Source organism: Tiliqua scincoides, chromosome 7, assembly GCF_035046505.1.
Source record: "Tiliqua scincoides isolate rTilSci1 chromosome 7, rTilSci1.hap2, whole genome shotgun sequence".
NCBI lineage: Eukaryota > Metazoa > Chordata > Lepidosauria > Squamata > Scincidae > Tiliqua > Tiliqua scincoides.
Window position 1 is genome coordinate 15,202,293 of NC_089827.1, and position 26,019 is coordinate 15,228,311.

A 26,019-nucleotide genomic window follows, 5' to 3' on the forward strand; every position below is an offset into this window, starting at 1 on the left:
TTCTGCCCTCTGGATCTTTGGGTGCTGTTTTCAAAACTTGACCCTAGTCTGTCTGGCGCCTGGCCCAATAACACTGACAGTGGGCTTCCTCCCAGCCCTCCTACTCCACAAGCTGACAGTCATTGAACTCCAACAGTTGCCACCAACCTAAAATTAAAGATCAGGTGTGTGAGTTTTAGCTTGTTAAAATACAAACGACTATTTTTGACTTGCCTGTGAATTTTGCGGCTGGAATATGAACTGGTTAAAGATATTTTGTCAAAATGTAACCTACAAGAAATGCAACCTTCATGAAAGACTGTTATTCAACCTTTTGTAGTCAGAGAAAATCCAAGGGGTACAGATGTAAAATTAGCTCTTTTATTATAACTCTTAAAAGACTCACATAGATGTTCCAGCTGCTATTTTTACTACCACGTATGGAAGAGAACATAAGCATGACGTTCATGTGGCCTTGGCGAAAGCCAAGGAAACAGCTGAGAAAGCTATAGTTAAGAAGGAATGTACAGAGTGATCTCTTAATTCTGATGGAATTCCATAATAAGATGAATGGAAGGTACCGAAGGTGAAAAATAAAAACTCTGTATGGAACCTTCTTCCCTTCCAGGCTTAATTGATTTCATCCTACCAGCATTGTTCAGTATGGGGGCAGCAGCTGAAAATGGGATGCTGTTTTCTTAAAAACCACTGCTGTTGATTTTTAAAGGTGATGATTGAGGGTTAAACCATGTGTCTCTCAGTCATGCGTAGTTTGTCCCCATATTTTGTGTTTGCTTGCATTTGTGGAAACTATAAAAAGAAATAAAAGAGTGGCATGTTTGTGGGGGAGAAGAGCTTCTAAGCTCCTTCCCCTTGAGCTGTTTTTCTCCTTAAACCCCCCCCCCCGAACTTTTTGTCCAATAAGGGAAAGACATAGTTACCTATATATTTTCCCATGAGGGATAGAAAACAACTTGAGAGGGGCCGAAAAGTAAATTGAAGGGAAGGAGTTGAGAAAAATGCACACACACCCATGCACATATACATGTGTGTGTGTTTGGTTTCTTTGGTGTCTTCTAGCCTCTCTAGATGCATTCTGTGAAGGGGAAAAAATATGGCAACACAGATTTTGGACTCCAAAAGTCCAATCCTATAGTCCACACACCCTCCCCTGCTGATGCGGTTGTGCTAGAAAACAGTGCACTGTATCCTGTATGTGGGGGGAGGGAGAGGAGGGGGAATCAGGAGTCTTTGGAGGGGAAAGGGGAATTAACCCTCCCTACCATTCCACAATGGGTCTTCTTGGACCCAGGTCTGTAGTTGGCGCATAACCAAGGAAAAAGGAGGGATGAGAGGCATGAAAAAAGAGTGAATAGGATCCAGCACATGCCATTGCTACCACTACCAGCTTCCTGCCCCATTCCTCCCTGCTTCCTGTCCCATTTTGTCCTCTCCCTGTCAACCCCAACTCCCATCTCTGTCTTAACTGGTCCATCAGGTGTAACAGGAATCCACCAGTGGTCACAGAGCACTGCTCCATCTTGCTGTAGTGCTCTCAGATTGGCCACCAAGGGAGTGCTGCGTGCTCTGTTGGCAGCCATTTTTCAGCCGCCAAAGACAGTTCTGTGGATGAAAATCCCCCCAACCCTCACCCCCCAACAGCCCAATTTTGGATGGAGTTGGACTGTAAGATTTTAATTCTGATACTGAGTTACATCCTCCTGTTACTACATTTTTCTGATTGTTGCTGTCTTTGGCTAAACAATAGTGTTTGTATTGGTTCTATCCGTAGACTTTATGAATGGTGACCTTCTTGATTGATCTTTAGTAAAATCTACATATAGTCCCATAACTAGCATTAGATTAGTGGTTCAGTGTTAATTATTGATTGGTGCCACATCCAGTGAAATCTCCTTAAAGATCCCGTCTGGCTTTGATTAAAGTCGAGAGAAGACTTTTTCAACTGTTACTGAATCTTCTTGGAATTATGTTATTTTCACTGAAAATGAGCTTTCTTTTTGTACTGCATAGCAAGAGGATTAAACTTGAATAGATGGGAAAAAAATATTTTTGCAGCATCAAAATCTTGATTCCAAATCAAAATTTGGAATCTGCTTTGGAAATGCTTTATTTGGAAACAGTGATGAAAGCCTACCATTAATTAAATCTTGGGGATGTATTTCTTTATCACATACAATGAGAGAATGGCTATAGTATTGATTTTCTTTCTTACAGTGAAAGATTTTTTTTAAAGCTAAATCGAAATGGGCTGCCAAAATGTCCAGAAAAGCCAGAAAGACATTGTTCACTCTTTGTGGTGAGTCATCATTTCACTTGTTCATTTATTTATTCTCATTTAATAATTTCAACATAAAAAAACTTTGTTAGGAAATTGTGGGAGTAGAGCAATGCTTCCCAAATTTACCCAGGTGACAATGCCCCACAGCCTCTTCTTCCTGGCTTAGCCAGGTGCCACTGCCTTGGATCTCATGAGATCTAAGATGGTGGCACCCAAATCTCATAAGATTTCATGAGATTCAAGTTGACAGTGCACAAATCTTGTGAAATTTGGGCGCTGTCATCTTGAATCTCACAAAATCTCACAAGATCCAAGATGGGTGGCGCCCAAATTGTGCAAGATTTGGGCACCACTATGTTGGATCTCACAAGATTTTGCAAGATTCAAGAGGGTAGCACCAAGGGGAACAGTTAGAAGGAGCCACCAGGGACATCCCACAACACACGTAAATGTGCCATGATACCCTAAGGCAGGGGTGCCCAAACCCCAACCTGGGGGCCATTTGCGGCCCTTGGGGACCCCCAATCCAGCTCGTAGGGATCCTTCAGTCTCCAATGAATCTCTGGCCCCCCCGGAGACTTGCTGGAGCCCATGCTGGTCCGACGCTACTAGTCTCAGTGCGAGGGCTGACTGTTTGACCTCTTGTGTGAGCTGCGGGCCGAAGACTCCCTTTGCTGCTTGCTGTTTTATATCTGTGAAGCAGCAGTGGCAGCAAAGGAAAGGCTGATCTTGCTTCGCACATCTTTTATAGGCCTTGAGCTATCACGAGACCTTCATTCATTCATGTAAGTTCCATCTCTAATATATTCATTTATGTAAATTTATTCAAATTTTAAATGTAAATTAATTGGTTTTTTCCTGGCCCCCCCCCAACACAGTGTCAGAGAGATGATGTGGCTCCCTTGCCAAAAAGTTTGGACACCCCTGCCCTAAGGCATGCAACACACACTTTGGGAACTCCTGGAGTAGAGCATAAGCCAGGGGTGCTCAAACTTTCAACTTTAGGGATGCTGGACCTTTAACAAGTGTATAGAAGAGAGAATTTCAGCAGGTGCAGCTTGTCATCTGTGGGATGACAAGTTGCACCTGCTGCAATTATCTCTTCTATACACTTGTTAAAGGTCCAGCATCCCTAAAGTTGAAAGTTTGAGCACCCCTGGTATAAGCCATAGAGAAATATCAGGTGATAATGTCTAAGTGGAGTTTATAAAAACAAAAATCTGCATAATGGCGCAGTGTTCTTTCACTGGTCTTGATGTGGAAATGGATGGACCTCTGAATTGTTTTTTAGTTCTGGAATGAAGGACACCTCCTTAAATCTAGAAATGTTGATTCAACATTTCAGTGGTACTTACTTTCTAGGAAGTAAATCTAAGCATTCTGAATGTTTAAGTGGATCCCTTGTTGATATCCTCTTTTGTGTTTCTGCCACTTGCAGAAGCAATGATGTGTTAAGGAGCAGAGCTTCTTGTGCTTTGGTGATGCACATCTGATGGAACAGGACACAGTCTAGTTCAGATAACCTGGACAGAGCTTTTGTACCTCACAGTGGTTATAAGTCCTCTGCACTAAGCTTAATATCCTTTGAAAGACTTTTCAAGCAAATATAATATCAAAATTCTCCTTTATCTCCTTATTTCTCTATCGTTGTTCAGTATCAGAAACAACATGTACTTAGAAATTGTAACTGTGATATGGTAACTATGGACTGATTCCTGATTCTTTGCAGGACTTGGGGAGCAGCGAACTCAGAAAAGACATCTACATCACGGTGCACATCATCCGGATAGGTAGGCATCCTTTTCCCTATTCAAAGATATTCATTAACTTCATGGCAGAGAAAATGATTGAGCTGTATAATAATTGTCCTTATTGTAGAATAGAAAGGTGTTGATTTTGCTTTCCTTCCAGGCAACAGTACTTCACTTTCCACATCACCAGTGCCATGTTGCCATCTTAAATAAAAAGATGTTCTCCACTGAACAGTTCTCCAGGGAGGGAGCCATTTTTAATTCTTTGGGGAGGGAATTCCACAAGTGGGTGCCACCACCGAGAAGGCCCTGTTCCTTGCCATCATCCCCCTCACCCCCATCAGTGGCGACATGCTTAAGAGAGCCATTTTGATGATTATGTTTTCTATTATTTATTGCATTTATACTCTGTCTTTTGGTTCTTAAAGCCTCCAGGTGGTTTACAAGCAGAATCAATTAATAATGAGAACAAAGAAAAAAAGATATAACCAGGAGAAGGGTTCTAATCTACTCTTCTCTCTAACATACTACCACTATCTGTGCTAGAACTTTTCCCTCCTCGTAGGAGAGTACTGAAACATGCAGACTCCACCTGAATCTGATATGGTACAATTCAGAAACAGTTTTTACCTTGATGAACTCTGACTATCTAGAACCAGCTTCAGAAGGGGAGAGGAAAGATAGGCTAATGGTAATTGATAATATATTCTCTAAGAGTGAATAGTGAAATAGATGACCACCAAAAAGCTGGATTCCAGTTAAAGACTTGTGAGTGAACTACACTTACACCATAAGGTTTGTGATGATCTGTGGATAGCTTTGAGAAGGACCACATTCTACTTTGGGAAATTTGGTGCTTCTTTCCACCCTGAGCTCACAACAGAGCCACACGCACATTTGTGACTGCATATGGGGATAGAGTCACTGCCACAAAAACGTGGCATCAGGGTCACGTTTTGGCCTCTTCCCACAGGTCGGGGTCTGTCTTGTCGACAGTGCTCATGCCAAGTCCTCTGAGGAGGGAGAAAGATGGAGAGCCCCTCAGCCAACCTGCTTGCTTCATTTCACTTCTCCGGGGGGGGGGGCGTTGTGGAGGGACTGAGAGGAGGTCAGTGCTGGATGCAGGGCTGGCAGAAATGGGGTCCCCGTCACATGTTGAATATATGCAGAGGGGGGACTTGTGGACAGCCTTCATACATAGTGTAGTGTACACATTTGTATTTTGCTGTGCATGCATGTAGGAAATAATTTTGTGGGATGTGGCCTGTTTATGCTGCCCTTAAGCAGCTCCCGGCAGACAAAGCTGTCATGTGGGCTTTGTTGAGTTAACAGAAGTAATTGTCAGCTGTCTTCTCTCTCTCTTTCTCCCCCTCCCCAGCCACAATCCTATGCATACTTTCCTGGGAGTAAGGCTCACTGAACACAATAGAACTTACTTCTGGGTACACATGCATAGGACTGTGCTGATTGTATTTTCAAGTACAGTGGGCACTCAGTATCTAGGAGGGGATCCATTCCAGGATCTCCCCATGAATACCAAAATCCATGGATACTGGAATCCACAAGGAGGAGCATATCCACGTGCTGCCACAAATATGAGACTGTGCCTTGCCCTTCAGAGGTTGTGCTGGCCTCCCAGCCTCCTCAGAAGGCCTTTAGGATGCAACAGGAAGCCACTTCCAGTGGCTTCTGGTTGTGACTGTAGGTGATCTGAGGCAGGGGGAAGCTGCTGGCATGTGTTAGTTTGGTGAATGCTGAACATGTTCCTGTTGTAATCAGTATTGTTCATGTTGTTCTGCAGAGCCATACTTTTGTGGAAGGTATCTGGTAGCATTGGAGTGATTTACTTTTTTTTTTTTGCCATATTTTTCCCCCACCTTTATCCCCCTAAGGGAACCCAAGGCAGCTATAAAAACTTGAGAATGGGAAGGATTTTATTTTTCCATGATAGTAAAAAATGTAGTGGGTTTCTTCTCTTAACAGTTCAAGAAGAAGAAGAAAAAAATAACACAATTTATATGGCAAACCTGGAGCTAGCCAGGCAGGCTGTGAAGAACAATATTTGCAGGAAAGGTGATAAGAGAAAGCAATAACTATCCTGTCCCTTTAGTTAAATTCCAATACAGTGCCTGTCTATAGAACAGCAATAATTCTAAAGTTCAGAGGTTGCCAGCCATAAATTAGTCTGCCCCTCTCAATTAATATCGCGCCTCCCTGCTATTGTTCATGTCACTCTGTCTCCAGTTGTATGTATTTTCCTTGTACGACTGTGCTTGTCTATTCATCTGTAGTAGTGTCAGCAAACAGGACAGCAGCCACATCTTGTGGGTTGCTGATAGTGGCAGTGATGCTACCTAGACACCCAGGGCTGTGAAGTCGTATAGATCAGTGGTTCCCAACCTTTAAGAGCCTGTGGACCACTGAGGCAAAAATTGGAATTGTCGTGGACCAATGCAATGCCAGCTGCGACAGTCTGTTCACCACCCTCTCTGGTGATCCATAGGGAAGCATCTCTCAAGTTAGTACTCCCCCATGAAACACTAGAGACGATCAAGTATGAACCATCTGCAAGTGGCAATTCAGTGCCAGCTGCTTCCAGTCCATTCTCAGGCCTCTCTGATGGTCCGGGTGGGCGCGCTTGCTTGGCAAGACACTGGAAATGATCAAAGGTGATTTTATTCCTTACGGACCACTTGTCAGTGTCTTGGAACCATGTTATAGATAGTCTGCTTACACACAGCGTGAATTTTATGGTCAATTGAAACAAGGCCTGATATCATTGGCACAGGACTCTGTAGAGGTAAAACCATTTTTAAAAAAGCAGATTGAAAGGTTTTTATCTTGGCACTGCTAGGAGGTTGTTCTTCCAACTTTGAATGGTCACCATGCCTATTGTGTCCTTTTTAAACTAGTCATGAGACTAGGTCTTTCACATTTTCAGTTGCATATGACTTTTCTCTTTTACTGCTCGTCCCTTATGCATTTATATAAATACCTGCCTGAGAATTTCACTTAATGTATCTGATGAAGTGGACTATGCTACAGTCAGTTTGCTAGTCTGTAAATACCAGATGTAAAAATGTAACTTTTTACATTTGAAAATTGTAGTATTTTCAAATGATAATTTTTCTTATCAGGAGGTCACTTCCATGCAATTGCTTTACTATGGAGATCCATAACTATTCAGTGTTTCGATGGCACTCCACTAGGCATTGGGGAAGGTGAGGAAAACGAAATCTATTGGGTGCTGAACCGGCATTGGCCAATTATCTCATGTTAATCTTCCCAAAATGGGCAACCATCTAGAATTTCACTATCAGCTAATTGCATGAAGTGGCCTTGCAGTGGAAACAAAAAGTGTGGATTCACCTTTTGATGACAATTTAGGATTCTAGAAATCAGAATATTATAGACTTACATAGCTAGAATATTGATAGACTTAATATTCTGTTCACTGCATTTTTGTCTAAATTATATCTGCTTGGCCACCTATAGTTTCTGCTCTTGGAAACTGTAGAATAGACTGTGTGTGTGTGTGTGTGTGTGTGTGTGTGTGTGTGTGTGTGTGTGTGTGTGTGTTCATTTCATCACAACCAAGCCCCACTGCAATCTTTAAGGGCAGGCAGCACAGCATATTTTAACACAAAGGAGATACAACTGGCACACGAAGCAAGCAAGAGCATAGATTGTTGAGAATAATGTGCCTTTTGTCACCACATAAATTAAACATATAGCTTATGTGAGCTGAGAAGAAAAATAGAGAGGAAGCACACAATCTGCTGAAAATTTGTCAAACAGCGGAGATAAAAATTGAAGCACAGCTTTAAGTAGTTGAAAATCAGAAGCTCTCACCATAGATAGCTTTTACCCAAGAGAACACATTACAACTGAGAATCTTCTGTTTATCCCTTTTGGGGCTCGATCCTGCTTAACTGATGTGCCAGCATAGTATGCACTCCACTGTTGCGCCAGGCCACTGCATGTCATAAAAGCACCATAGAGTGTTTTGTGACGGTACAGAGGCTGGGCATGCTAGTGTGAAGGCTGTGATCTTAGCACAGTGCTGGCTCAGTGGAAGGTACCTGCCAGAGCAAATGAGTCTCCCCTGGACTGTGCAGTGGTAGGAGGAGGGTGGGAAGGGGTGGAGCGGGGGCAGGGGAAAAACAATGACGTGGTGGGTGGATCAGACCCAGGAGGGGACAGAAACAATGGCAGTGGCACACAGTGCATCCTATCTCCCTTCCTCACCCCGAACCGCTGACACTGGTGCACATGGCCTTGCACCAGCTATGTAATTTGTGCAGGTCTGAGTAGACCTGTTGCAGGGGTGGGGCTTTTCGGAGGGCAAGGGGACAAATTTCAAGATCTCCAGCTTGCAAAATTCCCCTGTGGGAAGCAGGAAAGCCTGTGCTGGCATTGCTGCATGGGAATTTGCACTGGATTGGACTGCCTGTTTCTTTGTACTTTATCTCATGTCCTTATTCACTATACATTCCTGTTGGAGCAGGAACTTGCAGCTACCAGAGAGGGCCTCAGAAGGTTAACTTAGAGCGCTAAAGGCAACATATAGTAGGTGACAAGTGCAATAGTTGGTAACCAGGCTGAAGCAGCAAGATGTCAGGTTGTCAGCATGTAAGTAGCACATTCAGCAGTAAAATTTGCAGCACCAAAGATGGCTCTGTGGTTTCCAGAGACTTAGCTTTTGATAAAGACCATCCAAATCTAACAAATCTTCCAGCGCCAATGCAGCTGTGCCAATGGGGTGCACACCGCATTCTGTGGTGGTGATGGGGTCAGTCATGAAGGTCTCCTCCAGGTAAGAGAATGTTTGTTTCCTTACCTCGGGGTTGCATTGCAGGTGCATTGGCACCGAAAAAGTTGAATACAATTGGGCAGGAAGTCTTGAATGAACCTGCACAAGCTTGATGTGCCCCACCATTAGAACAAAGTTGGAAGTAATCTAAAGGGGAAGAGTTTTGGTGCTGATGCATGGCCATTATGACTTCCTAAAGCAGTGCTGAGATGTCCAAAGAGCCAGCCCGAGGCTTAGAGAGTGGTAACCTTGTCTCCTAAGAAAAGTCCGCAGGGCAGGCTTTTAGGCAGGGTTTGGGGTGTCAAGGGTTGTAGGGGTTGTTTAGACAAGTGATGTCAGAATGTTCTATTCACATGGGCTTTCAAGAAAGGACTTTGTATGTGGTGCAGGGTGGAGGAAGCTTGGAGGAATTCTTAAATATATTTAGACAGTTAAAAACCAATTAAAAATTATTGAATTAAGTGTACATGTTGCATAAAAGCTTGTTGTTTTTATGATGGTTCTGGCAGCTGCTGTGGCTTATTGACTGTTTCTACTCTTTGCTGCTTTTTTGTTTACCTGTTGGCTTTTAATAATGGGTTTAATGATGATTTTTATTTTATATTTTCTGTTAACCGACTTGAGAATTCACAGTGCCAGGGAAAGATAGGATATGAATGCAGTCTATACTAAACTGAGTCCTCTTCCACCTGTACACATTGGCAAAGATGCTCTTGCAAACCTCATGCATCAGGTTTTGTATTTTGACAGGTCGAATGGGAGCTGGGGAAAAGAAGAATGCTTGCAATGTGCAGTACCGACGACCTTTTGGCTGTGCAGTCCTCAGCATAGCAGATCTACTGGCAGGCGACACAAAAGATGACCTTGTCTTGAAAGTATATATGTAAGAAAATGTTTATTTGAAGTACATTGCAACTCTCTTGGTAAGGAAATTGTGCAGTCAAATCTTACCACAGAAACTTAACCATATCTGTAACTGAGTGAAGTCCTGGAACCAAACCCCCACACGTACAGTACACCCACTATACTTGGTTGTGAACTGGATTGTTGTGAATTATTTATTTTATTTATTTTTCCATTTTTATACTTCCCTTCCTCCAAGGAGCTCTGGGTGGTACACACAATTCCTTTCCTACTTTTATCCTCACAACAACCCTGTGAGATGGGTGAGGCTGAATGTAACCAGCCCAAGCACCCATGAGGCTTCATGGCTGACGGGGGATTTGAACCTGGATCCTTCAGCTAGAGGGGGCAGGGCTATGCCAAATAGTCACCTTGGCAGTAAATCCAATCACCATCTGTCACACTGGTATCACTGGTTGAAAAACACTTTCCTAATTGCGTGTGTGCGCAATTAAACTGTGTGTGTTTAATTAAACTGTTCCACAATCAAGTAGTATTTCGATTGAAGCAGTGGTTTGGACTTCTTCTCTGTAATCCAACCCATTCTTTTCAATCATCGGAGAAGGCTCTTTTACAGGTGCCACCACATATGGAGTTGAGTGGTGTTCCTAAGGAGTAGGGCCTTCTCCGTAGTGGCACCAATTCTATGGTATTATTCACTCCCTCTTAGTTTACAAACTGCTCCCTCCTTAGAGACTTTCTGGCGGGCCCTAAAGACATTTATTTTTATACTAGCCTTCTGAATTTCAGGCTTTTTAATATAGATATTTAGTATTTTATGCTGATCAGTTTTATGGGTCTTGCTCTTGGCTTTTAATGACATTTTTCTTGGTTGACTACTGTTTTTAGGAGATTCTAATCTTTATTTTTTATACATTTTTTATAATGTTTATTTTTATGATTTTTGTAAGCTGCTTTGAATGCTCGTCAGGGAGTTAAAGTGGGGTATAAATTTGTAAGTAAATAAACTTCTTCATGGAATTAGGAAAAGGGGGATGCCTCACTGAAAGGTGCAATAGGTTCGGTTTGTAACTTGTGCACATCCTTAATAGCATGGGAAAAGTGATTTGGATGGTATAATCTGAACCAGCCCAGAGTAAAGACACAAACATGTGATGCTATCCACCAGGCATGCTTTTGTAACTTACAGGGTTGATGTGAGTCACTTAAGAATCTCAAAATCAGCCCTTCATTGGCCTGATTTCCCCCTCAGCGTGCTGAATTATAGCTGCTGAAATCAACAATTTTGGGGACAATTTAGTCTGGAGGTACATAGGCAGAGTAGTTTCTGTTTTACCTCAACATTCTGATATCTAAGTTGACAGCATTCACTGCTGGTTTCCTCTATGGTAAGAGATTTACTTGCTAGTCATGTTCTCCTTCAGGAAAGTAAATTTAATTATTGTGGTCCTCTTTTTTTCAGGAGATAAAACATGAGAAATTTGGGGTTCTGCCTTTTAAGTGGCAAACATAACTTTTGAAACAATGGTTGAATTTTGGGGCGAGCAGGTTTTTTTGCTTAAAAATAAAATAAAATACAAAACAACCCTAGTGAAAATGTTTCCTTGGTGAAATTGCTGGTAATGGCTACCAGCAAAAATGGTAATGGCTTTTAGGTAGTCTTCGATTTTTGGTAAACACATTTCAACAGAATTATATTACTGTGCAATTTTCTTTGACCTTATGTTCCACATCAAAACGCACTGGCCAATGTTGTACTGCTGTCAGTAAAACAGCATGGGGAAAGATTTCTCCTGTGATTTTGGGAAGTCAAGGTCTACACATTGCAGTGTAGTCCCTAATTGCACAGCAAGCATTCTCATGGTAGTAAACCTGCCATTAGATGCATTCTTATATCCCATTTATACAGCCCTTTCTTTGAGTAGAGCAGGTCAGGCAGCTCACAAAACTCTAGATCAGCTGTTTCCTGTCTGTCTATCTGTGACCCATCCCATTTGATGCAGTGTTCCTGGTGGTGCTGGGTGTAGGCCCCAGAGGCCTGGGTTGCGCCAGGCTGGTGACCCACTCTACAGGCCTCTGGCCCAGGTCACAACCCACCTGGCATGGGCTTGTGACTCACCAGTGGGTTGCAATCCATTTTGGAAAACCCTCTTGTATGTTTTTCCCATTTTACAGATGGAGACATTTTGCTAATGACTTGTTTTGCTTTCATTTACTAACTTTGAGAGGAACCCACTGAATCTGCATACTAATGTAGAATATGTGTTCTTATTTGGGTTTTTAAATGGTTTTACTTTTACAGGTGCAACACCGAGAGTGACTGGTATCAGATTCATGAGAACATTATTAAGAAATTAAATGCTCGCTACAACCTAACAGGATCCAATGCTGGTAAGTTACTGGTTTTGCTTAGGCAAAATGTGAAGATCAAGTGCTAGTGGGCTGTGTCAACACAACGTGGGTGTGGGAAATTTGGTTTCCGATCCCTGCTGAGCTTTCTGGGTGTGCTTTGGCAGGTCATTACCTTTTTGCCCAACCTCTTAATGGAGGTTGTATCTTAATAAAAACACCCCTTTAAGTGACTTGGAGGAAAGGAGAAATAAGAAGGTATGAAATAATCCTTATAGCAGTGATTTTCAGCCTTTTTCATCTAATGGCACACTGACAAGGTGCTAAAATTGTCAAGGCACACCACACTATCCATGAGGAGGTTCACCAATGGCCCTACCAATAAATGATCCTCCCCTAAACTCCCGTGGCACACCTGTGGACCATTCACAGCACATCAGTCTGCCATGGCACACTGGTTGATAATCTCTGCCTTATAGGAAGTAATGATTTTATAAGCCCTCAGGCCATTTCACTTTATTAAATTTAAGGAATAGTCGAATGTTATGTATCCTTTAATTCTCTAAAATGCTATTTTCTCAAGTTTTAGGAAATAGAGCATCTTGCCTGTTTGCCACATATGAAATAACATTAGGAAAACATTTGCCTGCTCCATGTTAACTTTTATAATGGAGTGTGGCATTCACTTGATATTTCAGGTTCCTGTTTGTCTATCATGATATTTAAGGCATTTTAGGCTGGACAGCAGCTGCATCTCTCTGTCATTTGTCTGGAGGTGATTTTTTTTCTTTTGTGAACTTTGCGACTCTATCATTGTTGAACCTCCTTCATGCATGCAAAGTCACGATGTGGATGGGTTGCTAAAAGTAGAGGTGTGATTTTTTCAGTGATAAAAAAATAAAAACACATAACACCACTTTCTGCACTTTTCATTTGTGTGTGTGTGTGTGTGTGTGTGTGTGTGTGTGTGTGTGTGTTTTAATTTTCTAACACCTAATTGACTGTGTAATGATTGTGGCTGGGTCTGTTGACACTATACCACCTATTTTTTAATGGTTTAATTGCTTTAATGTTGTATTGATTTTATTGTTAGCCGCCTTGAGTCTCCTTTGGTGTGGGAGAAAGGCAGGGTAAAAATACAATAAATAAATAAATCACCTACCTAGTACACTTTTAAAGCTATTATAATTTTATTATTATTTACAAAAATGCACTCTTAGAATTAAAGCAAATAACATCGCTTTTCACTTTTTCCTTGGGGGGGGAAACAAAATCTGCCAAAAATAAAACCTTTAAGAACACTTCTACTACTAGGTGATTATAGTAAGTGGGAACAGTTTTATTTCACTTGAAAGATACTGACACATCTTCAGACGGAAAGCATGTACTTATGGTCAAAACTGTGTATACTCAACCACTGCCCCCACTCCCAAAAAGGCTGTTGTTCCTTGCCCAGGAAATTCAAAATGGAATTTTTGAACCTGCATAGTATTAATCAAGCTGAATACATTTGCATAATTTTTCATTTTTTGCATAATGATGGACTAAATGAAATACAGAGTATTTCATTCAGCAAGAAATACAGAGTTAAGAAATCAAGTACATAACAAATTAACATTGGGTGATAGATGGTTCTGTTTTAAATTATTCTAGTTTTGGCAGTCAAGGGAAGAGGCAAGGTGCTATGCACTGGTCTAAGATCCAACTTGGTTGAAAATTACTTAGAAGAAAAGGATGGGATTCTTAGGAAGGTATGCTAATTTAAATTTAAAGGAAGGTATACCAATTTCTAAGGTGCAGAAAAAAAACCATAATTCACAGCTGAGATATGCGGGTCATTTGTCAGGTGCTTAGTAAAAAGGATGGAAGGTTGATATGCATCTTTCTAGAAAGTATTGCGTTTGTTAATGCAATTGGTATATCACAGTGATTTATTTTTCCTCTTAGTCTGTCCTAGGTGATTTTCTTTTCAGTGAAAACAAATCTGCCCCAATGAGCCAGCTGGGAATTACCTTTATTCCAGGACAAAACCACTCTGCATTGCCCATAAAATATTTCTGGTTCAAGATTGACACCTTTTCAATTTGACCTTTCTCTGTTGAGAATGATGGTCTATATCGGGGTGACCAAACCGGGGCTTGCAAACCACATGTGGCTCTTCGACATTTGATATGCGACTTGGCGAAATATGTTGGCTGAGTTCCTTTTTGCATCACAGTTAATATAAAAGATAAATAAAAAATGTTCAAGCTTTATAATTATTTAATAGGTTTAAACTGAGAGTCCACTGGATTAAAACGTAAGTTTAATGTTAACAGTGAGTAGATGTATTTAAAAATTTAAATGGTAATTTTAATGTAAGATTTTAGTCAGGGATTAAAAAAATTTTGGATCAGCAAGGATTGCAAAGAAATTGTGCTGGAGAATCAGCAATTGTACAGGGGGCTGCTGACAATGTTAGTTTTAGTGGGCGTAGCTTGCGATCATGTAAGAACATAAGAACAGCCCCACTGGATCAGGCCATACGCCCATTTAGTCCAGCTTGCTGTATCTCACAGCGGCCCACCAAATGCCCCAGGGAGCGCACCAGATAACAAGAGATCTGCATCCTGATGCCCTCCCTTGCAGCTGGCATTCTGACATAACCCATTTCTAAAATCAAGTGGTTGCACATACACATCATGGCCTGTAACCCATAATGAATTTTTCCTCCAGAAATTGGTCCAATTCCCTTTTAAAGGCATCTAGGCCAGATGCCATCACCACATCCTGTGGCAAGGAGTTCCACAGACCAACCACACGCTGAGTAAAGAAATATTTTCTTTTGTCTGTCCTAACTCTCCCAACACTCAATTTTAGTGGATGTCCCCTGGTTCTGGTGTTATGTGAGAGTGTAAAGAGCATCTCTCTGTCCACTTTATCTTTCCCATGCATAATTTAGTATGTCTCAATCATGTCCCCTCTCAGGCGCCTCTTTTCTAGGCTGAAGAGGCCCAAACGCCGTAGCCTTTCCTCATAAGGAAGGTTCCCCAGCCCAGTAATCATCTTAGTCACGCTCTTTTGCACCTTTTCCATTTCCACTATGTCCAACATATGATGCCCAATCCAGTATCTCCCTGGAATATAACAGAAAGGAGAAATAGAATTGGGCATCATTCTTTTTTATTGTGGCATGTTTGACTGTGTTGCAGGTAATGAAATTAGCAGAGTGTTAGTATGATACTGGGTGCTCTAGAATTACTAAGGGCGCAATCCTAACCTCTTATGTCAGTGCTTTCCAGCACTGGCATAGCGGTTCCATTGGGGCGTGTGCTGCATCCTGCAGTTGAGTGTCACTCATGGAGGCCTCCTCAAAATAAAGGAATGTTTGTTCCCTTGCCTCAGAGCTGCATTGCCCTGAAGTCAGTGCTGGAAAGCACTGATTTAAGGGGTTATGATTGCGCCCTAAGACAAATAAAAATAGCTATTATCCCTTTGAGTTAGTTTTTAAAAAAAATCTAATATAAACTAACGGTTTGAAAACTACATGCATGAATAAATATTGCATACATGTATTTCTTAATATTTATATAAAATTTTTCTAACAAAATGTGCATGTAACAATAAAAAAACATGAAATATTTGTTCATGTCTTGTGGCTCCCAAACATCTGAAGTTTATAGCAGGTTTATATTTTATAGCATGTGTTTATACTATAAACACATAGTTTATAGTTTATCATATGTGGCTCTTATGTTAAAGCAAGTTTAGCTACACCTGCTCTATATTAATTGTAAAGTTATTCCCACTCCAAGCCAGACAGAAGAACAACTTAGTGGCACATGACAACAGAGACCTCTTCTGTATAACTTTCTTTAGGAATCTTGCCTCAATTCAGAGATATATCAACACCACTTAAAGATTTATGTTTTGTATCAATTTAGTCTAACATTCATACAGTAGAGTGCTTTTGCTTAATTACTTTATACTCTTGTGACAGGATATTAATCTGCCATTATAATCCTCCTTTGTGCTTATGGAACAAGGAGATTATGTACATGATATTTTGATGTGTTTAAGGATCAGTTGTCACTGAAGACTGCTATTTCAGAGAAATTCAAAGCAGGAATGATACTAAGATCTTTTGATTCAACATAAAAACACACAGCATGAAAAGCATCTTTCTTTGTTCTCCATAAATGAAAAGCCAGGCAACTGAACTTTGATAGAGGTTGTTGCTTGGCAATTATTGCTCAATTAGATTTAATTAATACTTGACAGTGAAAGAAAAATGTTTTGCGGTTCAAATGTTTGGATTGTTCATTTAATGAAAAGCTGTACAGATAATATTGAGTAGTGTTTGTACATGAAAAAAAAATCAGAACTAGTGGATTCTGGTGGTGAAGTCATTAAAAGGAAGATTTCTGGGTTTTGTCCCTGGTGTTTGAAAGCATTTCAGGGTTTTGTCCCTGGTGTTTGAAAGCATGAGAAGATTGTCCAGATAATTTGACTTTTTTGTCATCAATTTCAAGCTTATTTCAATTTCAAGACAATTTCATCATTCACTGTCTTCCTTTATAATCCCAATCCAAGGGGGCTGTGGAAATTATGAAACAGTATCTGGAGTTTGTAAGGGACTAAATGAGGGCAAAGAAATGAAAGCTTAACCTGGACATTTGGGACATAGCCACTATCAGCAAGGATGTGGATGGGGGGACACCTGGCCTTTGCGTGGGTCATGTGTCACCAGGGACAGGTATAACCTCTAAGCGTACCTAGGATGGAACTGAGAAGGGTGATGTGTGGCCTTTCATTGTCACACATCAGCCTTCTGAGTTCCATCCTGAATCCCACTATCCAAATTGTTCATTACATTCATCACTCAGATTATGCAGCATCTCTACATGGGTTTTCTGTTCATTCTTCACAAAATCTGCATCCTCAAGCACTCCATGGCCTTACCTCTGTTATCTGTGCACCCTCAAATATATATAACCTAGACCAGGGGTGCCCAAACCACAACCTGGAGGCCACTTGTGGCCCTTGGGGGCTCCCAATCAGGCCCTCAGGAAGCCCTCAGTCTGCAATGAGCTCCTGGCCCTCCAGAGACTTGCTGGAGCCCATGCTGGCCCGATGCAACTGCTATCAGCATGAGGATGACTGTTCAACCTCTCACCTGAGCTGTGGGACGAGGGCTCCCTCCACTACTTGCTGTTTCACATCTGTGATGCAGCAGTGGCAGTGAAGGAAAGGCTGATCCTGCTTTGTGCAAGACCTTTTGTAGACCTTGAGCTACTGCAAGACCTTCATTCATTCATATACGTTCCGTCTCTAATAAATTCATTTATGTAAATTTATTCAAATTTTAAATGTAAATTAATTCTTTTCCCCCCAGCCCCCGACACAGTGTCAGAGAGATGATGTGGCCCTCCTGCCAAAATGTTTGGACACCCCTGTCCTCGACCAACCGTTTCAACCAGCGCGCCACGGCACATTGGTGTGCCATTAATGGTGTGCACATGTACTGTGGGAGTTTGAGTAAGATTATTGATTAGTAGGGCCATTGGGGGATGTGAGCCCCCAGCCAACAGTGTGGTATGCCTTGTCAATTGTCAAAAAACTGAGGGAGTGCTTGTCAATTTTACTGTGCCATGAGATAAAAAAAAGTTGAAAATCAGTGTCTTTGATGGTCTCTTCAACTTCACATCAATGGCCCACAGTCTTCTACTCCCTTAAATAATTCCCTTCTTACTGGCCCTCATGTCTGAGCCTTCCTCCCAGGACAGATAGATACTAGTTCTCTCTCATATTTGAAATTCCTCATCAAGACCCACATTTTCTGTGTAAAACGTTGGTTTATTTAGGTAGTTTGTGCAAGGAATTAAGACTAAGTGCATGTAATGGAAGGGAATTCAGATTCTTTCCCAGTTCACTTCCATCTTTGTCCTCTTTCTCGGATCCATCTCTCTCACAAACCTGATCCTCTTATTCAAGACCTCTTATCTCCCATATGAACTTACCCATTCAGAAAAAAGTATTTAGGGAAGGCTCTTCCATCTGGACCACTGTTGGCAGAGGGTCGGTGAGTTTCAACAAGACAAAGGGCTTTTTTGGTGGCAGCACATCATCTGTGGAATGCCCTCCTAAGAAATTTCAACCTGGCTTTCTTTTGTCTATGTTTGGAGTAGTGGCTGACAACATTCCTTTTTACTTCAGCCCTAGACTGATTTTAAGTTGCTGCCTGGTACACTGTGTTTTAATGTTGAGTGTTGTTTTTTTTGTTTGTTTTTTGCTGCTTCAATTATATTTCTGAAAAGTGAAATATAAGTTAAATAAGTAAGTACATGCTTTGTTAGTTCATTCAGAACCTCAATTAAAAGTTTCTTTTGTGGTTGACGTCCTCTTGCCTCCTGAACAAAATAGAATTCTACAAAAGAAGCCTGGAACAGATAACAAAAAGAGATTGGAGAAATCTTTAAATGCTAATTAGATTTAATGTCCTGAACTTTAAAGTATTTAGGAAGAATAACAGTATTATATTGCACCAGACAGTGCAGAATAGATGATTATTTTAGCAGTCATCTTCTACTTTGAAGTAATTGAGATCCATAACTGATGTCTCTTGGTCTCTAAGAAGGCATTAAAAGAATCTTCACCCAAATGGAATGGGCAGTAGTGGGTTAGACAGTAGTAAGTAAAGGAGAGAGTTGCATTTTCTTTTTTAAATTGTTGCTTAATATATCTGATACTTGAAGATCGCAGTCTCATGTTTCTGTCCATGTGCATAAACATGCTTCTGCAGATGAATAGGGTGAGTTGAGAATTGTTTGATTACATGTTTGATGTTAGAGCATAGAATCAAGGGAGTTAGGCATTCCCTTTTATCATGGGAGAAACACTTATGAAAATGACATTAAAATTTTTATCTGTTGATGCTTATCCCGCCTTTCCATTTGGACCAGTGCTGAGCTAACAAAATCAATAAAATTGAAATTAAAAAGAAAACCATCTTTGATTCTTTTGATACCAAGCTCTGTACCAAGTGAGACCGTTTTGAGGGAGGGACCATAGCTCAGTGGAAGAACATTTGCTTTGCCTGCAGAAGGATCCCTTATTCAAATCCTGGTGTCTCCAGGTAGGGTGGAAAAAAACTTCTGTCAGAAACCCTGGAGAACTGGGGCAGGGTCAGATGAGAGCTGGGGCCAGTCAATGGTCTGGATCCGCGTTAGGAGCTTCGTTTTGTGCTGTGCATGTGTGAGATAGAAAAGCATCATTTAAACAATCCACTTGCCCGCCTTTGAGCCCCTCACTCCCTCACATTGGCTCTTTGGGAATGGAGATGTTGCGTTTCCTGCAACATGTGGGGCTCGAAAGGAAGTAAGTGGAACATCTTTGTTCCTGGAGGACCCTCACAAAGAAGGAAGGAAGGTGGAAAGGCAGCACTGAGGGAGCCCTTTGAGGTAAGGAGAGAGTGTTTCAGTGATGAAAGCTTTGTTAAGTAGCACATTGGAGTAACTGATGCTTCCATTCCCCATGTGTGTTAGATAACCCAGTTTTTACTGTAAATTGTATGACAATCTTCTTTAACCAGTTGACTTTAAAACCAAGAATGGACAACTTGCCTAGGCAGCAGTCCTGTGCACACTATCCTAGAACAATGGAACTTACTTTTTAATAGACACACAGGGTTGTGCTGTTAGTACATATTTGTGTTGGCTGTTTGGTGGGGCTGATAGGGCAGTTGACAATGTTTAAAATACTATATGTACTTTGATTTTTAGAACTACTCCTTAATTTTTAATTTTTGTTTGTTTGTTTTTGTTTTGCCAACATTGGCACTTCCCTAGGCAGCATTCAGTGTGCGAAGAATGATTTAAACAATAAAACTATTTATGGTAGCAAATTAAGAAAATGACAAGTGTGGGAAGAACTGAGACATAAGAATAGATAAGTGGATGGGGAAGCTGATCAGCAACAAAAGATTTATTCATTGATAATAAAACTGTATTTTAAAGCTTTGTGCTCATAGTCTGTCAGAAGATCTAGTAACATATACCACTTCATTTGGTATATCTTATTTTCTCAGAATAGCAATCTATACTAAGGATATCCAATGAGCCAGGTGAGGCATCATGATCTCTCTCATGGTGTCTCTTCGATGTTTTAGCCAAAGTGAGGGGGGAAAAAAATTCATAAACTTTCATTTGTAAGAATAAGTAAGTCATACTTTGTCATAAGTAAGTCATAGTTGCCACGATGTTCCAACTGATCAAACTGTAATTTGGTCCAGCCCTCCACTATGGGTTCAGAACCCACGGTGTATTTAATTTGTGAGTCCCGAACCTGTGGAAGGACAGGTACTAACTTGGACCATTGTCTTGAGATTTGTGGTGCTTGAGAATAAAGATGTTCACTATCTCTGGTCAATGCCAATTTGTCTTTCACACTGAAAATGTATACCACTTCTCTCATTCTCTTGTTGTATGGCCCTGGTACTGCTAGCTAGGCTAACATGTATAATAGCCAAGTTCTGCCCTTTTCATCTGTTTTCTTTTATGTTGTCTTCCTTTATAGGTCTGGCTGTTTCTCTTCAGCTGCTACATGGAGACATTGAACAAATCAGAAGGGATTATACATCTATGTTTACCCATGGAGTATCAATAACAAGGAAGCTGGGCTTTTCCAACATTATCATGCCAGGTAGGTTAGAGAAGAGACAATGAATATAAGAAGAGTCATGTCCTAAAGTGGGTATTAGATTGTGAGGCACTTGAGGAAAATATTGTCAGTTGGTTGAAGAAGTAGAGAGGTAGCCAGTACAGGTGTACATCAGATACAGTGGGCCCTCATATCTGCAGGGGATCCATTCTAGGATCCCCCCCCAAGCCCCACCCAGAAGGCACTACAAAAGCTGGACCCTGAAATCTTCAAAAACCAATAGGAAAGAGGGTCTCCTGTCACTTTGCATCTACTGCAGTTGTCATGTAGAGTTTTCAGCATTCTTCTGTGTTAATTAGTTGCTCTGAGAGCAATGGGATCTAATTCCTAGTAAATGCTTAGGTCAGGTTGCACTGAGTAGCCCAAATCTTCACGAAAGGAAGTAGTGAAATTGCAAGGTTAGGTCTGCATGAAAATTCTAAATGTTGGGAAAGTACACCAGAGGGAGAAAGATGTATGGCAAACTAAAGAAATCTGACATCAGGAACTAACTCCAGTTGACGGTGATAGCAGGGCATCTGTTATCATGCAAAAAGACATGATTATTGAATGGAACAAACCAGAAGAAAGGTTAGCATAATAAGGAGAAACAACTGAAATTAGGATGGCAACACATCTAAAGCAACGATTAGGCACTTGGGGCAGCAGCTGGTCTGAGTATTAGTTGCTTAGACAGGAGCATGTGTCAAGAATTCAGGGAACTTTGCCTCTGGGAATCAAATGAAGGTTAGCTATAAATCATCCCACCAGATACAGCAAGCCTTGGCACAAGACTTGAAGCTCCTGCTGCTGGATGCTCAAGATTATTACACCATAACTGTTAAAATCTAGCCTTGCCGTTTTTAAACAGCCAATCATATTTTCAAGTTATTAATGAAAAGATTCCTACTTGGGTGTCTGCAGTTGTAATGAACCTATTCCAGTGGTTCCCAAAATTACCTGGGTCACGACACCCCTGCAGCCTCCTTTTTCCAGCTCAACCAGACACCACCATCTTGAATCTTGTGAAATCTCGTGAGATCCAAGATAGTAGTACCCAAATCTTGTGAGATTTCATGAGATCCAAGATGGCGGCACCCAAATCTTGTGCAATTTGGGTGATGCCATCTTGGATCTCATTAAATCTCTCAAGATCCAAGATGGTGGCAGAGGAATAGGTAGGAGGTACCACTGGGAACATCCCACAGTGCCTGTGTGAGCACCCTAAAGCATTGCATTTCCTACTTTGGGAACCTAGTTTATATGCTTGAAGTTTCCTCGCTGTTCTTTCTAGTTTACCTTAGTCTCCATGGCAAGTATCTAAGATCAAAAGGTAATTTTTATAATTCTACCTGGAATACCATGCAGATGTCACAGACAGCTGTCTTCCCAGTGTCAATCATGAACATCTGCTTGGAGTTCAGTGTGTCTTAGCAGCAATCCAGCATCACAAGCACAGAGCTTGGCAACCTGGGAGTTCGGCAATGACATGTGACATCATGCCCAAGTGTCCAGACACGGTGTCACAATGCAGTTGCAATGCCATGCAGGAAGAGATGGGCTCCGCGCACCAATGTGGAACCCTTACAGGGAATGTAGGTTGCCACATGTCATAAAGTAGGGGTGTCAAACATAAGGCCCGGGGGCCGGATGCGGCCCGCTGAAGCTTTTCATCTGGCTCTTGTGTTCTCAGCTGCTGAGCAGTGCTGAAGTGGCACTGCTGAAAGGGCTGCCAGCATAATTGGGCTCTCCCATTTTGAAATATGATCAAGATTTGCATATTTTCTCTTCTGTCATTTGCAGCTAATAAGTTCCAAAATGAGAAAAAAGTGCTTATTTCTGGTCATGACCTGCTTAATGACATCACTTCCTGCCTACAGACATCATCTCCGGCCCTCAGCAGGCATCATGAATTGTATTCGGCCTGCTGTATGAAACGAGTCATAAAGGATATTGTAGAGCTGGCAAATGTGCTGAAGAGGGCAACTAAAATGATCAGAGGGCTGGAACACCATTCTTCTAAGGAAAAGATACAACTATTGGGGCTCTTTAGCTTAGAAGCAAAGCAATTTAAGGGGGAATGACTGAAAAATGAGTTTTGAGAATTAATTTTCTAATTATGAATTATATGGAAAGAGTGGATGTGAGAGAGGGAGAAAAATTCCAGTACTAGAACTGGGTGGGTCTTCCAATGAAATTGAGTGTTGGGAGATTTTCTCTGCCTTAAATCTGCACCAATCAATTTCATGCTCCAATACTAGAAACAGGATGTTGGACTACATGATCTGATGTAGTCTGACCATGTCTTTGGTCCGATTCAGCAGGGCTTTATCTAATAACATAACAATTTTCATCCTTATTCTGAAAATAACCTTTTTTATTACCAAAAAAAGATGAGAAGGTATCACAAAATTAAAGCACTGAGCTCAAGTCAAACGCTTAATGTTACTAGAATTTAATATTGTTTCAGTATTGCCACCTTTTGGTAGCCCTGTTTTGTTGTACAGTAGCTCATTAATTTGGTAGAACGGTATCGCATCATTTGGAAAATGATGTAGTTGATAACGAGTGGTAGCTTTTACCGAACGCCAGGCATTCCCATTAGCTCCATCCCATTCTACGCTAGCAATGTATGATATAGCAGCCCTCTGCTGTGCATTGTCACATTTTCCTCTGACTGCTATAAATAATTTTTCCTCTTTTGGACATCCCGTTGTGAGACAAAGTGCTGTGCTATGCCAGTATGAAAGTATACATTACAGTCAAGCAGTGTGTAGCCTGCCACTAGTAGACAACAGCTGTTCAGGGCTGGGTTGCTTTGGCGAATAGATTTCTCTTAAATACAGATTTCGACACAGTTTTTCGTCAGCTTGGTAATTGGCTACATGCTTTTGTTTGGATACCAAACAGCTTTTGTCCTGTCTTCTGTACTGTAAATGAGATTTTTATTGGATCGTGATAATCCTACCTTAGTAACAATGAATTTCCTGTTGCTAACCATAGCCTGAAGACAAAAAGCAGAAGTATGCCTTTTTGACCATGTACAGGTTTTATAACCTATAAAACAGTGCAGGTTTTATTTTATTCATTTATTGAAACATTTATATCCCACCATTCCATCAGAGACCCTCACGGCGGATGCCAATACAAAATGTAAAAATAATTATATAAAAACAGCCTCAAGGATGTTGTTAACGCTGTCAACAGTTGGAGTTTCAGGAGCAGCAAATAAAACTAATTCAAGCCAAAAGGTTTATTAAAAGGCCAGATTTTAACTGATTGCCAAAAGATAAGCAGTAAGGTTGGCAAATTGGCCTGGGGGGGGGGCGTCTTCAGTTTTCTTTTTCATGACTATCAATTGGTTGACCTTTCCTCCATGAAATTGTTTAATTCCTTTTTCCTTCAACTCCCCCCCCCCCAAAAGCAGGGAGAGAATAGTGATATTCCTATTGCTACACTATGTGGCAGTGAATTTTACAGCTTAATTACAGCTCTGCTCATACAGTGCACTGAGATTCCCTGGTGTGTCACAAGGCACTCACTGAGGTGTTGTGTACCAGCCACCGCCCAGCAGTAAGATTGTGACACGACCCTGCAAACGGCAGTAGGAGATTCGGCGTGGTTTTGCACACTTGGAAAGGCCCTCCTGCCTATCCTGACCCTCTTACTGCTGTTAGTAGGGTTGCAACTGATTGCCATACATGGAAGTAAGCGGCAGTGACACCACTGCATGACATGTTTTGTTGTCATTGCTACTCATTTCCGGGTTCTGAGTGCTTCATCTCTAGCACAAAGGGAGTAGTGAGCCAAGTAGTTCCATTCCTACTTCCTGTCAAGAGGGTAAGGACCTGAGAGGTACATGGGAGGAATGCCTTATTCTTCATTATTCAGAGCCCATTGAGGAACCCTCTGCCTATAGGTACTGTGGGTGCTCAGAGATTATGATTCAAATGTTTTAGGAAGCTAGAAGGGAAAATAAATTAACAGGAAAGCTTCTTTCATTGTCTTATTTACATTTATAATACACACAAGTTTTGTCCATCAGGAGTAGTAGATAGTCTCTGGTCAAAGTATTTGGTATTTATTTTTTTAATTAGAGAAGATATATGTGTTGTAAATGTCCAGTCCAGAAATTAGAGCATTATGCACAAAATCAAACACCAGGTAATTTAATGTAAACTGCTGCTCCAGATTTTAACGTTTTCCAGTTAGTTTCCAGCACTGTTTTTGACTGGATAGTCATATCCCCAGTCCCATTCTTGACCTTTCTGTGCCATAGGAAGAGTAGGCAAAAATGCATTCTTCTACATCAGCAACAAATATTCTGCTCAGGGGCATGTGTAATTAATCAACGCTGCTCTGCTCAGATGCTGGCTATGAGCACCATCTACAGGGAAGCCTTTTCATCAGACTTAGTTGGATCAAAAATGGCTCCTGAAGGAATTAACATCTGTGTCATCTGAGCCTGTCATCTGAGTCGTCTTTATGGGTTTGACCCTGAATTGTACATGCAAAATGAAAATACTTTATTTGGTCTGTGTAACTGAATTGTAACTCTTGTTTTAAAAGGCCTTATTGGTTTGAGATTAGGCCAAAGCTTGGAACGCAAGAAGCTTTGGAATGTAAGAAGAACCACTGAGTGATCTTACATAGTTATCTAGAATTTTGTATATTTACTGGACATTGCTCTCATTTTTAGTTCCCTATATGAATGTGTTTTTATGTGCATTTGCCATTTTTAAAAGTATTTCCTTTATTATTTATTTCCAGTATTTTTGTTTGGCATTTAATATAAAATATCCCCAAGCCCTCACATTAACTCCAAAGGTCTGGCAGAATATGAAAAAAAAAAATTGTATCTTCTAAAGGAGGCATGTAAATGAACTTCCAGAGGATGAGCATCCCCTGAGCTATAAAAAAAAGCTCTGCTCCTGGGAGAAACCAGCTGCCACCTGAAAGCAGCATGGTCCCATTGCCTGCACTTAAAATGCTGGAGGCTCAAATGGAAGAGATTTCCTGAAATTGGCAGGCCCAAGACGATGTAGTGGTTCCCAAACTTTTTAGCACTGGGACCCACTCTTAAAAACAATGATCTATTTCAACCCACTACTCTAAAAAGAAATATTTTATGTATTGTTAATATAGTAATTAATAACTTAATTAATAATAATTGGGATTTTATGCTCCCAAGGCTGCTAGAGTCGTCACATGTATGTATGTATGTGGACATTTGCTAGACTCTGTCTAGAAAAGAAGACCAAGAACTTTTCTCCCAAACTCTTACAGTA

At 41.1% G+C, this 26,019-nt stretch overlaps 1 protein-coding gene across 2 annotated transcripts in view; it reads left to right on the forward strand.

The window, feature by feature from the left end:
- Positions 1–26,019, forward strand: part of DOCK4 (dedicator of cytokinesis 4) — a 282,880-nt gene that overhangs the window by 139,823 nt on the left and 117,038 nt on the right. For both annotated transcript variants that reach the window (XM_066633137.1, XM_066633138.1), the window contains exons 9-13: positions 2,215–2,296; positions 4,008–4,068; positions 9,593–9,725; positions 12,009–12,097; positions 20,609–20,734. In XM_066633137.1, coding sequence (XP_066489234.1) covers positions 2,215–2,296; positions 4,008–4,068; positions 9,593–9,725; positions 12,009–12,097; positions 20,609–20,734 — 491 coding nt within the window. The remainder of the gene's footprint in view (positions 1–2,214; positions 2,297–4,007; positions 4,069–9,592; positions 9,726–12,008; positions 12,098–20,608; positions 20,735–26,019) is intronic.